Source organism: Aphis gossypii, chromosome 3 (assembly GCF_020184175.1).
Source record: "Aphis gossypii isolate Hap1 chromosome 3, ASM2018417v2, whole genome shotgun sequence".
Classification (NCBI taxonomy): Eukaryota; Metazoa; Arthropoda; class Insecta; order Hemiptera; family Aphididae; genus Aphis; species Aphis gossypii.
Window position 1 is genome coordinate 52,775,663 of NC_065532.1, and position 17,234 is coordinate 52,792,896.

The following is a 17,234-nucleotide window of genomic DNA, read 5'->3' on the forward strand; positions in this document are numbered from 1 at the left end:
TGGCAGTCTCTTTGTGTCGTCGTCAACCGAATCATATTTATTATTTAAATATGACATAACGGCGCCCTTTTTTTTACCCCTTGGCTTCCGTTAATTATAATTATTATTCATGATCGGTAGTAAATAACGGACACGTTGATATCACTGGGCGTATATTTTTCATACAATTACGTTCTCATTTTCAAATTTTATGTTATGTAGTGTTTTAATAATATTTTTTTATTTTTATTTTTTAGTAGTCAACTCTGTGAACATGCAGAATCTAGTCACATTGGCCGCGATGGGAGCAAATTCCGTCTCGCCTACAGGTAAATCACTAATAATAAATCGTCATAAGTTCATAACGATCGTATACATTTATTTTTTTGGGGCTTTCTCGATCATATATTCTTTGTACAATTTAATTTGATGAATGATTTGTTGAAGAGCCAAACGGACACAGTCCGATTGACTGTATTTGCCTTTATTATGATTAGGTTTTTATTGTAATCAGTAATATTGAGTTCACGTATTTTAGATAGAGAATGAACTCCGAAGATATTATTCATACTACTTATTTCGAATTAGGAAAGTAGTTGGTGAAATATTTTAAATACAATTCTGTCAATCATTATTAACCATTAATCAATATTAAAAAATCAGATCGTCTTAAGTTCCGAGATTTTTTAACATTTTATTTATTAGATATTTAATACAACTTACTGTCAAACAGATAGTATTCTGATGCATGAATATATAATAAAATTATATTGACTTGTATTATTCAATATTTATTTTACAATAATATTGAGTCAAAATTATGTCATGCAAAAACTATGAAAAAATGAAAAAAATACATTTTAAAGTATTATTTTAGGTACGATATTGACTTAAACAACAATAAATTTTCGAAATTGTTTTAAATATAGTAAGCAAAAAATACAAATAAAAATCAGTAAGACATGCCAACTCGACTAAACGTTGTTCAAAAAAATAAATGACGTGTATTTGTAGTTGCATTTTTAACTAAATTTGTTATCGCATAAAATAATATGTACTTCATTACTATGGACGAAAATTAGTTACAAATTACAATAGATGTATGTGTTAAGTGTCAGTCAATCAAAATAATATTCCATTTTAATTAATTAGAAATACGATTTTGCATTGGAGTCTTTCCTCAAAAGTTTTGAATGTCGTCTGCAAGTTTATGCAAGTACAAAGTTAATAGAAGAAAATGGAATAATAACTGGTACCCATAATGCGTACAATGTTCAAAAATGTTTTTCAATGTGCCATCACCTTTTATATTTTATTATCGCTGTTTTAGTTTTTAAAACAATTTTTATACATACGCATTTTGCGCCTTAACTTGTATTACATGTTACAGCATAGTTCTATAATATAGTGATGAATATTTTTGAAACTCATCTTTTTTTATACAACGTATGATATACTACTCAAATTACTGATATCCTAAACATTTTACTTTAACCGGTCGAGAAAGCTGTGTAGTTATAATGGAGTTTATTGTATGATTGTATACATATACATACCAATTAATTTTAAAATAACAAATCTCAAAAAACAATAATTAAATCAAATCGTGTTTATTATTTTAGGGTCCAGTTCATCTAGTCTAAGTAGTTCAGGTTGGTTTATTTTACAGGATTTAATGTCGATTCATTACTATTTTATTATTTTTATTGAAATTATCTTCGATCACTTTGTTTTTATGTGTCTGTATTTGTTTTTTATCCTGATTATTTCTAAGTTACATTTGCTTAATGTAATGCAATTGCATGAATTTTCTTTTTATTTGGTGTAAACAATAATTAATACGTTTGTCTTAAATATTCGATTATTATTATTTTTTGGAATTTTTCATAGAAATACTGCTTTTACAACCGTCCAATTATTATTTTTTATTTTTTTTTATTTAAATTGAACAAGGTACATTTAAAAAGTTAATAAAAGAAGATAAATATATTTCTTTCTATATTATATAATATTTAATAACACTATTAATTTAATTGTTTTAGCAAAATATTAAGAAGAAATTTTATTTTTTTTTTTATAAATCTGTTTAACACTTGAATTTCAAATCTTGGTGTAATTTTTTAACATGTACCATGGTGGCTGATTATATTTTATTACCAATTTAAAATAATAATAAAAGATGACTTTTTCTTATTTAAAACTTTATTGCAAAATGTTATAATTTTATTTAAAAAAATAGTAATAACAATTTGACCTATAATGACCTAATTTTGAGAAGATTTTGTTAGTTAGTGTAAATTTGTTGACTTAGGTTATAGAAATATATATATATTTTTATTAAAAATTATTTTTTTATTTTATATGAGCTTTGTTTGAAATTAATCAATGTTAAATGGTTTCAACAAATATTCAGTATATCCTTAATAATATTAAATTTGAAATAAAATATGATTCTTCTTAATAACAGCAAAATATTTATTATTATTTTCATATAGGTATGTTATTTAAATACATCTAACACAATAATATATTCATATTATTAATCAATACTTGGATTCATAATTTTTAATAAGTTAAAAAAATGCATGTTTTTTTAACTAATTAATATTGGTGAGATCATAATATAGTGGAAGTAAAAATAAAATAATCTACGTCCGTTGAATATTCATTTGTATTGCACATTAATTCTAAGTTCAAGAAATGTCATGTTTAAAAAATATTAATTACACATTTTTTCAAATATTATACTCGTAAAAAAAATAATATTACCATCATTAATATATTATGATGTATTGTGTTACAATATTAGAAATTTGTTTTTATCAATAGTTTGTATTTGTAATATATTTTTTATGTAAATGCTTGAAATTCATTTACAACTTTAAATGTTTTTGTTTTGTTTTGTTTTGTTTTTTTTTTTTTTTTTTTGTAAATATTTTAACTGGGATAAATATTTGAATATAATATTTTAAAGCGCGCTTACAATTACATAATCCAGAAAAGTGTATATTTTATATAATATTTTTGTTATGTGTTTGGAACTTTAGCACGTAACCTATATACGTATATAGTATTGCATATTAACGCTTTGTTACACAATAACGTGTAATTCTGAGATGCATTTTTAAAACGAAGTTTTTGTGTTTCAGCTCTGTCAAGTTTGTCGCCAACGTCTGCAGCCGCTGCAGGTTCGTAAAATTTATTATTTCTGTATTTTGTTTCCATGTTCGGTTATTATTATTATTATTTTGAATTTTAATACTCCTCGCGTTTCCTTTTTAGTTTTTTTTTTATTGTTTCGTTGTATGTTTGTTTTTTTCTTATTTGACTCCATACTTTTCTTTTCTAGTTTTATTTGGGAAAAATTCCGGTAAGTGGTTTTGGAATATGTGTGTGTATGCGTGATCGTATTTATAACCAAATTATTATTGTTTTTGTTTTGTTTTCCTTTTCCTTTACGAAAAATATCACATATTTATATTTAAATATTAAATAATATGTTTAATAGTGTAATATATTTGCAAGCGAGATAATAATATGTGTGTATCGTGTCTTGTGTATGTCTGGCTACTAAATAAAGTGTAAAATAATGCTGTTTGCCTCCACGTGTCTATTTTCCCTACACTTGATATGTAAAATTTCATCACAAACAGTACAAATCTGATAATTTTTAGAGTGAATTCTTATTAACATACAGCAAGAAACTGAAATCACTAGTTTATCCTTTGAGTTTGGTTTTGTTTATTTTTTGTAGGTCTATTGGCAGGCACTAACGGCACGAGTGGTGGAACATATGGTTCGTCACTGAATGCACTTGGTCTCACGCTGGCCGACCTTAACTCTAACCAGTTCGCCATGCCGCAATCACCACCGGCCAGTTCGCCGCTATACTTTTTAAACAACAATAACAACAACAACAGCCGTGAGTACTAAAATTAATAGAAACATTTAAGAAAACAAAAAAACAAAATTTACCGCACTCCGCCGTCGTTTAAAAACCCCATTCCGCCGAACGACAATTCGAAGAACTTCGGAGAAGTAATAAAATATAAACTATCCACCGTATTTCGTCTGAAAAAGAAATCAAATAACACAACAATGGGGTATCGCGTTGAGGAAGCATTTTTTTTTTGTAAACGTGACAACTAGAAGTAATGCGTTTATATTTCACCAGCCGTGTTCAAAAACGTCGAATTTCATGATGCAGGGTTTCTTATTCTTCTCAAAAACTGAACAATTATTTTATTATCTGATGTTTTGAACGAGTTATTATAAACTTTTTTTTATTAATAAATTATTGACTTTCTTGAGTATCGTGGGGTTGTCTATTGTTCATATAGTAGACAACAGAACAATGCGATGTCGATGAAGTGGTGAACACGACGTAGAAAAATCAATTTCCAATGTCCAATAATACAAAAACGGACTTTATTCGTTTGAGGTACATTTTTTCGTTAAGGAACTCCTATTTCACTTTTTAGAAACTTGAAATATATTAAATTGTTATGATACATAATATATGTATTTATAATATGAATTAATATTTGTTTACAATCCTGCATATGGATTGTATATATAATGTATAATAAGCAGATTCTGGCCGTCTGAAAATTTTTTTACAATAACAATTTCTTTAGCAGGAATTAGTAGGAATTCATTGAGAAACTAAATCACTCTTATAATATATTTTTGTTTTATATTTTTTTGTGACAATTAATGTTCCTTTTATATTTTTATACGCTCGCCTAAAATACTTTAAACATGATCGTATAAACTGAATTACGAAATATTATAGTTACGTGATTACGACACAATCATGGACAAAATCCAACTGATGAAAAATTGAAATTCAAGTACGCATTCATGTTTCCCGACTACGTAAAATGTGTTATCTACGCTTGACTTGTTGTGCCTCGTGGTAGTCATTATTTTTTATCACCCCCCTGAAGTAAATCTCTTCAGATCCGCGCCTGTGATACCAAATTATCGATATTTCCAATAAAGTTTACAAATATTACCTATTTAATATATATTTTATATAGGCATAAATGTTAAACAATTTAAAAGATTCTACTGTTCAATGTCTACAATAAAACTTTTATTAACATTAAATATTAAACATATAGGTATATTGTTCATAATGCTCTTAATAACATAAAATTTATTTACTATTCTTTGGAACGTTTTGAATTATGATACTATACAGAGTAAGATTTAACTAAGGAATAATAAATTATAAATTATTGGGTTAACGGTTAAAGTATTTACTCTGATTAATACATCCCCAAGTGATTTCATAAATTAAACTTTCTAAGTATAACCTATATTCAATAGATGAAATCGTAATCAAACATATTTATTTCTTGAATTCATTTTCATTTGATGTTACAACAGATTCATATTAAAAATTAAAAATAGTGATTACAAATTTAATTTTGAGAAATTGTTTCTTCGAAAGCATTTTACTATAACTTTTTGTTATGTTCACAAAATATTAAATAATTTAACGCTGCACAATTATCTCGATTATATTACATTACAAATTATATGATATTGCGAGTTATAAATGATAATAATCATAATAATATGTTCGTGTTTACGGTTTATAATAATTTCATAGCGCGCGTGTTCCAAATATTTAAAATGAATAATATATTTGTATTGGTTATTTCTATTTGACATATAATATTTACGAAGTTCGTTTCAGCTGACCACAATGTATCTATAAGAATTTATATTACTAAGCAGTATAATATAATAAAATATTGTTTAAAAAACATTAATTTAACATAAGTTATGCAATATACATAGCTTAAAACAAAAAATTACGTTTTTTATTTAAATATATAATACGTTTCAATAAAATCAGTTTTTTTCTGTTTCGTATAATATTATTAAGATAAATAATCTGCTTGACCTGTATTTTACGTGGTTAAAAATGTAAATAAAATAATATTTTATATAATAAAAAAATAATTAAATTATGTCCAGTAGTGTTTATCCTATTTTAACTGAATTAAACTATAGGTTCGTAAAATTCATACCAGACATCAGTTACAATTCGCTGTGCCGAACAATAGGTGTTGTCGTATTCGTGATGGCAATTGTTGTCAGTCTTAATGTTGAGTTTCGCTTAAATGTTTGACAGGAATAGAATTCTAAAACAAAACATTTAGATTCACTTGAACACTTTTTGTTTATCTTTACTGATTTATTTAAATTGGTTATGCGATAATTATACTCAACACTAGTATAGTCATAATGATTTGAACGGAAAATAAAATAAAACTTTAACTGAAAAGGCTTGTGCTTTCTGAGCGTGTCACGTTTACAAAACAAAACTTCATATAGTATAATGGGTAGTAATAAGTATTCACTTAAAAAGTAAAATAATTCAATACATTCCATAAAACAAGAAGGTCTCACGAAAATCATTTTCAAAGTTCCAATGTACCTATATATAAAATGTATAGTATAAATCCATAAGTTTTGTTCTACTAGCTTTTGGATTCGTTTTGTACATTCATTATGCATGTTTTTAAAATGTATAGGTATATTGTGACATTAGTTGTCAGTCACTCAGTTGTCACTGGTAAATTATAAACGTCATGTCTCTCTCTCACACCGCCCACGCAAACTTTCATACATATTAAATAGTTGGCTGCTGAATTTTCGCTTTGCTTTATTTATTTATATTAATGAATTATATTTTAACGAACTTTTGTGATCGTCTTGATTTAAACCGGCTTCGTTTTAAAATTGATAATGCGCTTTTTTTTTTTTTTAATTTTTAAAAATTTATTTTATCACGTTCACATTTAGACGGGTTGATTGTCTCCCTTGCATTATTATTTTTAAATAAACATATTGTTATGCTATTATAATGTTGTGTTTGTTGTATCGTTTGTTATGTACTATGTTGTTGCGTAATTATTTTGTTTAGCTACAAAAGTGTCCAGCAAGCAGCTTGAAGGTCCGGAAGGTGCCAATCTGTTTATATACCATCTCCCCCAGGATTTCGCTGATTCTGATCTCGTGACCATGTTTTTACCATTTGGTAATGTTATATCGGCAAAAGTTTACATTGATAAAGAGACAAAATTGTCGAAGTGCTTCGGTAAGTTGCGCAAGTGCGCATATACGCGCAGAAAACGGTGAAAAATTATCCGTTGAGTTTTACTTATCTATATCCCCTTTTTTCAATATTTTTTTTTTAATTCAAAGCGTACGTACGCAGTATTTTATTCTATACTGATACTATATAATTTTGTATTCGTGAAATAGAAACTATAACACGAATAAATCACGGTTATTGAATAATTGTTGATTTTTCCGATACTTTCGTGCGTGCGCTAATTCGGTTACCGATAGCTTTGGTTATCAAAAGCTTTAACGAGAAACATTTTCAACACAAGTAATGAACCAACATATATATGGTTCTTAATTATATTTTTTAACTATTTAATTGTAACATTTTGGATTGATAAGGGAGAGGGTAATATACCGATTTTAAATCAAGTTTCCTGTTCACTACAGTGCACTTATATTGCCCTAATTAAAATATCTACTATGTGTTGTCATGTTATGATGTATTGTCCTGCTTTTGCCTGTAGTGCAGTTTTATCTAATCATAATAAGTACCTAATAACAGTATTATGCTGTATAGTATGCTAATAGATATGCCTTAAAAATACTATCAACTATATACTATTTTCAGTATATTTTGACAAACAATATTCGATTATTTTTGTTGAGAAGACCCAACGACTGGGAAATAAACTTATTTTTTTTTTGTCTTTCAAGCTCATGGACCCCGATAAATTAATATCATTGCGTGAAGTGCATAGCGTGTTTCAATTTTATATTTACTAGAGACAAAAACAAATGAATTAAAATCGAAATTAAACTTTTATCTGGGAACTTGTGTATAGTTAAGACAAAAGAGACAAATAAATGAGTCGTTGCGTCTTCTTAAATTAATATATCAATGCATGCTTCAAAAAGACCCGTGGATTACAATATTCTATAATATAATTATTTTGTGCTTTTAGCGGTATTGATATAATTACCGTATCTGGTAACAACAATAAATAATAATATTAATAATAGTAAAAATAATATATTATATTATGTGCTTTGTCTTACAAACAGATACGTTTGTGGGACAATGCTCAGTAATTTGGTACGTCTCGTCATAGCGAGTGTACATGGTACAATGAATTATATGCAATCAATATCTTGTATTCGTATTGAGAGAATGACAAATAAGTACTTATTATTACCTACTATGCCAAAAAAGCTACAATATTAATTGACTATCAACATTTTCTTATTTTAAAACAATATCAGCATTCTAATTAATGTATTTTGCCTACTAAAACGCAAACATTTTGTTGATTTTTATATTAAGCACATTTAATTACATAATTTGTTTTTCATTGTAAACTCGAAAAAAATGTTTTTGTATTTAAAGACTTGAAACGTTCATCTTTAATGTCTAAACTTTTCCTTTAAAATGGTCCAAAGAGTAATGTATTATTCTTTCGTTGGATATTTACAATATCAATAATTAAGAACACAGGTATCCTCATTACTCATTAGTAATATTTTTGGTCAATAAAAATGAATTAAATATTTTTATTCAACCATTCCAACATTTTAACTGTACGGTAGGGTGTTGGTGAGTTACACCAGTAATTTTTGGAAATGTTGATTTTCAATCATTCATTGATATTTTACCCTCGGATAATCCCAATCGGTGACTGCGGTTATCATCGCGGGTGGTCTGCTGATTCCGATGCAAATAATGAATTTCGTATTGATTTTCGTTGCAATATTCGAGCCTCCTTTTTACAACCACAACTGTTGGGTTAAAGTGAAAATACATATATGTATCAAATATTTCATTGAACAATGTAATATTTTTTTTCCGAGTATAGTATTGTCCCGCGGGGGTGGTTTTTATCTCGTAGATGCGATAATAATTCACGGGGTAGACCTGTGCGAGACGTGTTTGTTGTGTCGCGTTGGGTCCGCCTAAAACACAACGGCTAGTGTGCATAACAATATACTGTTGTAGTGTGGTATCTATTTGTATTTTCTACTGTGAACCGTGTACAGTCGAACATGGATTATAACTCGATTTTTTTGTCTGATCCTCGGACTTCCTATAAAATAGTTATAAAAAAATATATATTTTTTGATTAATTCAATGTTTTTTTAATGCTACAAACATAGTTTGAAATGATTTATTTTTGGAATAATATATAACAAAAACCAATTTTTTTCTCAATTTTTATTTTTAGTCTATTTAATTTATTATTTTTTGAAACATATAATATATTATATTCAATTTAACAATTATACTTTATTTTATGGATATTGAAATAGTTAAGCACGCGATTGTGATACTTATAAATTAAAATGAATAAAAACTACTAGATTCTTCTAAATTATTCAATTATAAAATATCATGTTTTGTTTGTATTCTCAGATAATTAAAAACCAATACTTGAGAATTAAGATTTTATTATTATTAAATTTAAAATGAAAATAACTAGGTATAGTTAGTAAAATTACTCAATAGTTAATTTTGGTAAACTTAATTACAAAATATATTTTAAATGTTAGTACTATGTACTGATTATCCTACAGGAATTGTAAATAGGTTTAATAAATGTATTAATATTCAATTGATGTTTATAAATTAACTTTAAATCGAATTCATATTCATTTGTCAAATTTTAATCATTAACTTTTCCTTGTCTAAATCGGGTTTATGGTATTCTACCATCACGCAACTCAATACGGAACACAGACGTGTTGGTAATTTCGATTTTTACTTTTTTCCATTCGTGTTATCCCCATACTCGACGATACCGTTCCTTAGTTAACAATTTAATCAGGTATCTATCATTCGCGATGTAGAGATATAGATAATCTCTATAGTAGTGATATGTCTATGATTAATACATATTATTTTAGTTTATAAATAAATAATATATTTTTTTATATTTAATATATCGTTATAAAATACTAACCGTTTTTTGTTGTCTCCCGTCTATGTGTAGGGTTCGTATCGTACGACAATGCGTACAGTGCTCAGGCGGCCATACAGACGATGAACTCGTACCAAGTGGGCAACAAGAGGCTGAAAGTGCAACTCAAGAGACCTAAAGAGGCGTCCAGGCCTTACTAATCGCACCACCGACCGACTAACAAACCGACCGACCGATCGTGTGTCTCGTTCCTGGCAAGAGCGGTCGTACGCCGTATTGTTTTTATTTAAGAAGACATGAAATATAATAATTGTTATGTGTGTACATAATAATACTTGGTTTCTTTTACTTTTGTTTCGTTTTTTGTTTTTGTTTTTGTTTTTGTTTTTTTTTTTTTATATATATAATATATTAATTTGTATATCTACATGACACAGAGTAGTAGGAATATTTTTAACGCAGTGTTGTTTGAGGTAAAACAATCAAAGAAAGATATATGAAGAATCACTGAATTACGAAAAATTGAAACATAACTTAATAACATACTGATATTTTCGTTTGAACTAATTTATTATACATATTATATAATGTGTATATATAAGGAGAAAATGTCAGATTATTAATTTTGTTTTGTTTTCATGTTTTTCTTCTTCATTATTTATTTTTTTGTTATAGGTACTCTAATATGTTTTTATTTCTTTACAAAAAGGACCAATTTTCGTTATTATTTTCTGGGACGCCGTTTCTCGTCTCTATGTATGTATGGTTTTACACTTAACACTGAACAGTAGTCTTAAATTAATTAATTTTTGATCGTTAAATGACATCTCTAGACTGCTCTTTTATTATTAATGTGTAACGTTTTTCATTACCATTTTCGAACTAATCGTGTATACCCTTAAAATTATTTGTTCGGCAATCAGGGTATTAAGAGAGAGAGTATACCCATAAAGAAATGTAATTTATTTGATAAATAATAATAATGTACTAAAAAACTTTTGAATTAAGCCCTGTAATGGTTCCTGTAGTTAAATTAAAAAAATAAAATATAAAAAAAACATGTTTAGCGTACAGTTTTGTAAAAATAAGTGGTCAAATTATATAGTATACTCTTATAGTCATTTGTAATAACTACCTAATAATAATATTTGTTTTGTTTTTTCTTTTTAATTGCAACGACTTATAAAATTAAATTTTGTTCAGTATTAATTTTAATTTATTGTTTTTGCATGTGTTAATAATTTTATAGACTTTTTACAATTGATGCCATTTTCAATAACTACAAAGACTTACATTTTTGTTTAGGTGATATTATTATGTTCTTTGTGCTTAAAAAAAAAAAAAACTAAAAAAATCACGTGTTCTTGATTGTGAAAATTTGTCTTTTTTTTGTCTTGTGTCCCGTTTGCATTTATATTATATAAAGTAATATTGTTGAATAAATGTTTATATGATATCAATCATCACGATCGTTAACAGGCATTATTGTGATAAGAATAGCCTAATTTTGTTTTGTTTTATTATTATTAAAATGTTTTTTTTTCCATTAAAAAGCATCGAAACTTAATTATATTATATATTTATTTGTGTACAATATATATTATTATAGCACTGCTACTCGTGAGCTATAGTAACTTAGTCAAAACTTATTGAATATTTTTTAAAATTAGTGTTTTGGTGCTAAAGCGATTTTTAACATGTTTTGTTTATTTTTTTTTTTTTTTGCATTAGGCCATATTATGTTATGTAATATTAGGTTAAGGTATCTAGCCCAAGTGAAATGGTTTTTTTTTTTTTTTTAATTTTGTTTTAATAATTCCCCTCTCCAATTTTTGAAGACTCTTACTATATATATTTAGATAAAACACGTTGTAATATTATGTTTATTGATGTTCACTTATTGTTTGTGAAAGAAAAGTTTTTTGTGTTTAAACATTTTTTTTCGTTCATTTTTATGAAGTTATATACATACATATATAATATATATATGATTATATGAATACTTAATACAAATACATTTGCATGTAATAATGCCGTACAATTAAGTCTTGTGTTCTTGTTTGCCAGTTATAAGTTCGTTTGTCTTCTGTAATACTTTTATGTATACCTATAAGACAATGCGTGGCTATTGTTTTATATCGAATCTACATGTCATTTGATTCGTTATGTGTTCCATCAAGATTAAAATATAAAATTCTGTTTTAATTTAGATGGTTCATTAAATTGGTGTTAATGATGTGTAAAAAAAAAAAGTAGGTAGATTAATTAAAAATTCCTACATTTTTAGCAATTATTAGCGGACGGTGGTAATCAATTGGGATTTTCAAAAATATTGGTTTTAGTGCTAAAATGAAAAACCTAAAGGGCTTTTTCAAAATTTAAAGGACGGATGAGTTTTTCGTGTTATTTTTTTAACAAAAATAAAATCCACACGAAAAAACTCATTTATGTGTTCTTTTTTTACTGCTAGTTATGATGCACAGTACTGCAATGCGTCGTAACTCGCTGTCAGCATTTTAACAGTAGAGAAGATTATACGTCTTTCGTTTATAAAGTTGGAGATATAATATAAAATCAAAAATAATCTATAATGCGGATCAATAGTTTTATATTGTTTTCAGACGCAGTTAGAACTCAAGCTGTTCTGTAAAAAATAAAATTAGATTATTCGTATCCAGTGTATCAATCAGTTGTAGGTATGTTTTTTACTATATTATTTTTAAAATATTAAGTTCATATAAGAAATTTGACTTTGAGTAAAAAAAAAAAATGATTTGGTTAATTAATTGGTGAATCCGGGAAAGGTGGCCCGGGAACTTGGTTTAAAGACATTCACTTCAAAATATATTGCACAAGAGTATCACAATATTGAATGTATGTATAGATAGGTACCGGAGACATGAGTACTGAAGTCATAAAACGTTGAAAACATTTTTTTGTGTAAACATCAACGCTTTTCAGACGTAACCTACAATATATTGTAAAAAAAAAGTAATATTCATGTTTATTTATTTATTTTTTTTTTTACAATAATCTTAACTATTTGTGTATTTTTTAGTTGCCATGGTTATTTATTTGACAAAACTCCGTAGTTCGTTTTTGTTCATTTACGCGAAATTATTAGTGTTATGAATTTTAAGGGAGTGGCTATGTACATCAGATAGATGTTTACACGTCATCAAAAATAAACCAGGTACTATGACAATATTATTGATACTCATACTTAAACGATTTTACCCAGAATTAAACAAACCGTAAATTATAAATAAATCGCGATAATGAGTTCGGCGCAACGATGACTCCACGTCGATAACAATTGAACAACGATTGTTTAAACACGAAATAAAATGAAAATATGAAAGACGGGACGTTTATCAAAATGTAACGATAGCTCACCGCATCCGTTTTCCAATTTTCCCTGCTGCGTCGCACATCAGAACTGGCAGAATAAGATAAATTCGACGTCTTATATCATATTTCTTTTTAAGCTGTAGGTACCTGTTTGTAGATAAATAATAAAAATTTTCACTTATTGATTATTGAAATGTATATTATATCAAATTATTATTTTTAAAAGAAAAAAGATATTAGTATTATAAAGTTCAATTTTTTGTTCGTATCCTGTGAGGGTAGACGAGACGACGTCTCATTGTTTCTACAACTCTTCGACATCTGGTAAGTAGTAAGTAATGTAGTATACTGAACTATTGAATACAGTCGTGTGCACTTGATTCAATGTTAGTATGTATTCTTATTGATAATGTACTTGTTCGATTCGACGAGTTTTTTTTTTTAATTATTTGTTGTAGGTATTAGGCTTTTATATCTAAGGTTATTAGCCTTCTGCGCATTACATAAAAATGAAAAAACTAAAATGTTGAGGTTTTTACATTCAGGTCAATAGTTATTTACAGTATAAATTTTGACTAGGAAAACCAGGATTTATGTTCCGTATATGGTCTTCAGCTTCTTCCGGGTTGTTTGGTATCAATAATGTATTTCGTATATGTTCTGAAATTCCGGGCATTCTCGAACGTTAAGTCAACAATAGACATTTATTGCATATTATGGATGCTGGGTCTTTCTCACAAGGAGTGCGTGGGTTTAAAAGATATGTCCGATTCTTGGTCTTGTAAAAATGACTTTTTGTCGTTTCTCGAAATGAGAGATGTGTCCATTTTTCTTTTATTTTTGACGAGTTTTATATTACCTTTATCGACGTTTGCGCGGGCGATTATTTCATCGATCTACAATCACAGCGACAGGTGTCAACAGTGCAAGTTACATTGTAAGAGTGTATCTAATCGGTCATCTATCGTGTGTCGTTATAGATACTTGCCCACGTATAGACAAAATGCTCATTTCTCACCGATTCCGTAAACGTGTTAAGTCACTGTCTTGAAAATGCGTACAATTGTTTCAAATTGATACCTATATTTTTTTTTTCCAATCTTAGTGGTGAAAAGGTTTTTTCAGGGTATTTTCGGTATATTTATACATGAAAACCAAAATTCGAACGAATGGTTTATGAGTTAAAAGTGTTGATTATAGAATAATATTGTCTATTTTATAATCAATGGTTATAAGTACCATTACGTATTTATTTTAAAGTTGATAAACGGAGTGCTGTGGTTCAGCCGTACAGGGATAGCCGAAACATTTTGTAGGACTTTTACTCCACTTGCTTATACTTTAAATACTTATAAGTTTAAAAATTATTCGTAAAAATTTTAATTTTGTGAATCGAAATATTCTGAATTTTTTTTCACATTATGATTGCAAAAAAAAAATATAGGTTCTCATTTGTATTTTCAAAGTTGACTGCTAAAATCCACTTTAGAATATCATAAAAAAAAAAAAAATAAAAACGACTAGTCGTAAGTTTAAATATTTCTATACAAAACAAACTTCCGTATTAAAACATCGAAGAACAAATAGTAATGGGCTTTACAAACTCGAAACAACCTGTTAAATGTCGGTAATTGAAGTGTTTCGCTCTCGAACGTTGAAAGTGATGATCCTATACCTATACCTGCCGCTAATAAAAAAAAACAGCAATCACGTACGAAAACAATAACGAGGGATTCGATCAAATTATAGGACCTCTAGTTAAAGAAAAAAAAAGGTAAACGAGGACACCATTTATAAGGGCATTCGTAGTAAGCATATTCAGATGTACCATAGTCATAATGACCCAGGCACCTTTTTTTCGCTACATGTCTCTGAAGTATTATATTTTAAACTCTGCTGTTTTATTATAACTTATTGAAATAAATTGTCATAAATCATTAAAATTCATTTACAACGTAATCTCTGGATCACTAACAGAACCGCACTCAACGACAGAACTAATCTTGTAATGTTTACTTTAATGTTAGATTAAATTTATGTGTTATGATAGAACTTATGTAAGACTTATTCAAGCCCTAAAACGCTTCAAGGGTTTATTTTGATATTATTTTAATTTCAAGGCAATTTATAAGATTTTTAAGATTTTAATATTTTAGGTACATAGTTATTACACCTTAAAATGATCAATAATGTGAAGTAATTGTTTTGGCACTAAAAAACACACGTCATCACAATAGATACAAATAGAAAAAAAACATTGATAATCACATATCCTATTATTAACCTTTAAATAATATAATATATTAGTAAATATCATTGTATTATCTTCGACTACAGAAGATATACCCGTTTTGTAATTGGTATCTACCCATTTCAGATAAAAATTATGATAACTTATCATTTTTTTATCAATCCTGTCCTGCGAGCTTATTTAGAGTTTTGCGAAACTTGAAGTTACATAATATATATTTTAATATATCGAGTGGCCGCATTTTTACAACTTGTGACACGCCATTTTAGGTCTTGTATCTAGTAATCCAATCCTACAGGTCATCGCAATATGAAAAGCTCTTCAAAATCGCATATCATAAATTCCAATCATATTTTTATCATAGAATATACCTATGAATATAATATTATGATATTCTATTACCTGCTGGTCCTATTTACCTGCTGTAATATCCGGTATCGGATCGGGGTCGCAATTCGTGGGAAATCCTAATAGGGGAAATCTATTTTAGATCAGTCTATGACTATATTGTGTATATAATCTACCGGAAAAAAAATGCATGATCGGCATTTCGCGAGTGCACACACCGTAGAGTATAAACGTGCAGTAACATTATTGACTGGAAAGTTTTGGATAATATAAGTATTCATGTTTATACTTTAGTAGTTTATTTAAACTTTTATGTGCTGTACTGTTAACTTTTCGGAGGGATAGGGTAATGAGCACGAAGAACTAACATTTTTCACTGACTTAATTTTATACAATAAGTAGAATAATCACTGATATATATCAAATATAAAATTAAATTGTAATTAAAAATAATAACAATTATTATGAATTATGATAAAGTATGTACAACATAATAATACCCTTGTAATATAAGACGTTACTATAATCTATAGAATTCAGTATTAACGCTTTCATACAATAAACATACATATTATTATGTATTATATACTATGAAAGGATATGAAAGGCAAATAATAGTATAAAGTATGAACATTATTGTTTAAAACTCGTTTGTTTATTTTCAAACCAAACATAATCAGTTAAATCAGTGTATGGAATACACATCAATACATATAGTACCTATCATGTACAATTATAATTGAGTAGGTACCTTACTTAAAAAAAAAATACTTATTTCCGTAAATGTCTTCAAAAATTATTATTTGTAACTTGAAAACCATAAAAATCTATCGGCGAATGACTAGGACGACTATGACAACTATTCATTGAGTTAGAAAAATCGAGTAATTTTTTTCTATTTATTTAGTTATTTAGTGTTTAACATTAGATGTGACTTTGTAATGTAAATGCTTCGGCCTCCTATTATAATTTATTATAATACTATAGTCCGAAATATCGTAAACAATAGTAATGTTATTGGTTACGTTCTACTCAGAAGCCATTCAAATGCAATCTTCACGTCGATGTATCGAAATTGCCTATACACCGCGCCGACTAATACAATTGTACTAAGTACTTTATCATAATACACGGAGAACTACTATTAAACAAAGAAAATTGTTATAAAAATAATTTCAATTATTTTTTTCAAAATATTTTAAATACTTACTGAAAACGTAAACAAATAGTAATAATATGACAGTTGAATTTTTCACAGTGAGAAAAAATGATAACGATTTGGCGAAACCATGAAAACGAATTTGTTT

At 27.4% G+C, this 17,234-nt stretch overlaps 1 protein-coding gene across 13 annotated transcripts in view; it reads left to right on the forward strand.

The window, feature by feature from the left end:
• The window catches only part of LOC114119561 (CUGBP Elav-like family member 1), a 180,995-nt gene extending 168,977 nt beyond the window's left edge, over window positions 1-12,018 (forward strand). For 7 of the 13 annotated variants that reach the window (XM_050204393.1, XM_050204395.1, XM_050204387.1 and 4 more), the window contains 7 exons: window positions 237-308; window positions 1,602-1,631; window positions 3,129-3,167; window positions 3,329-3,349; window positions 3,734-3,901; window positions 6,923-7,096; window positions 10,050-12,018. In XM_050204393.1, coding sequence (XP_050060350.1) covers window positions 237-308; window positions 1,602-1,631; window positions 3,129-3,167; window positions 3,329-3,349; window positions 3,734-3,901; window positions 6,923-7,096; window positions 10,050-10,177 — 632 coding nt within the window. In that variant the 3' untranslated portion in view covers window positions 10,178-12,018. The remainder of the gene's footprint in view (window positions 1-236; window positions 309-1,601; window positions 1,632-3,128; window positions 3,168-3,328; window positions 3,350-3,733; window positions 3,902-6,922; window positions 7,097-10,049) is intronic. The other 6 variants (XM_050204389.1, XM_050204397.1, XM_050204390.1 and 3 more) reach the window with 4 other exon arrangements.
• The last annotated feature ends 5,216 nt before the right edge of the window (window positions 12,019-17,234 follow it).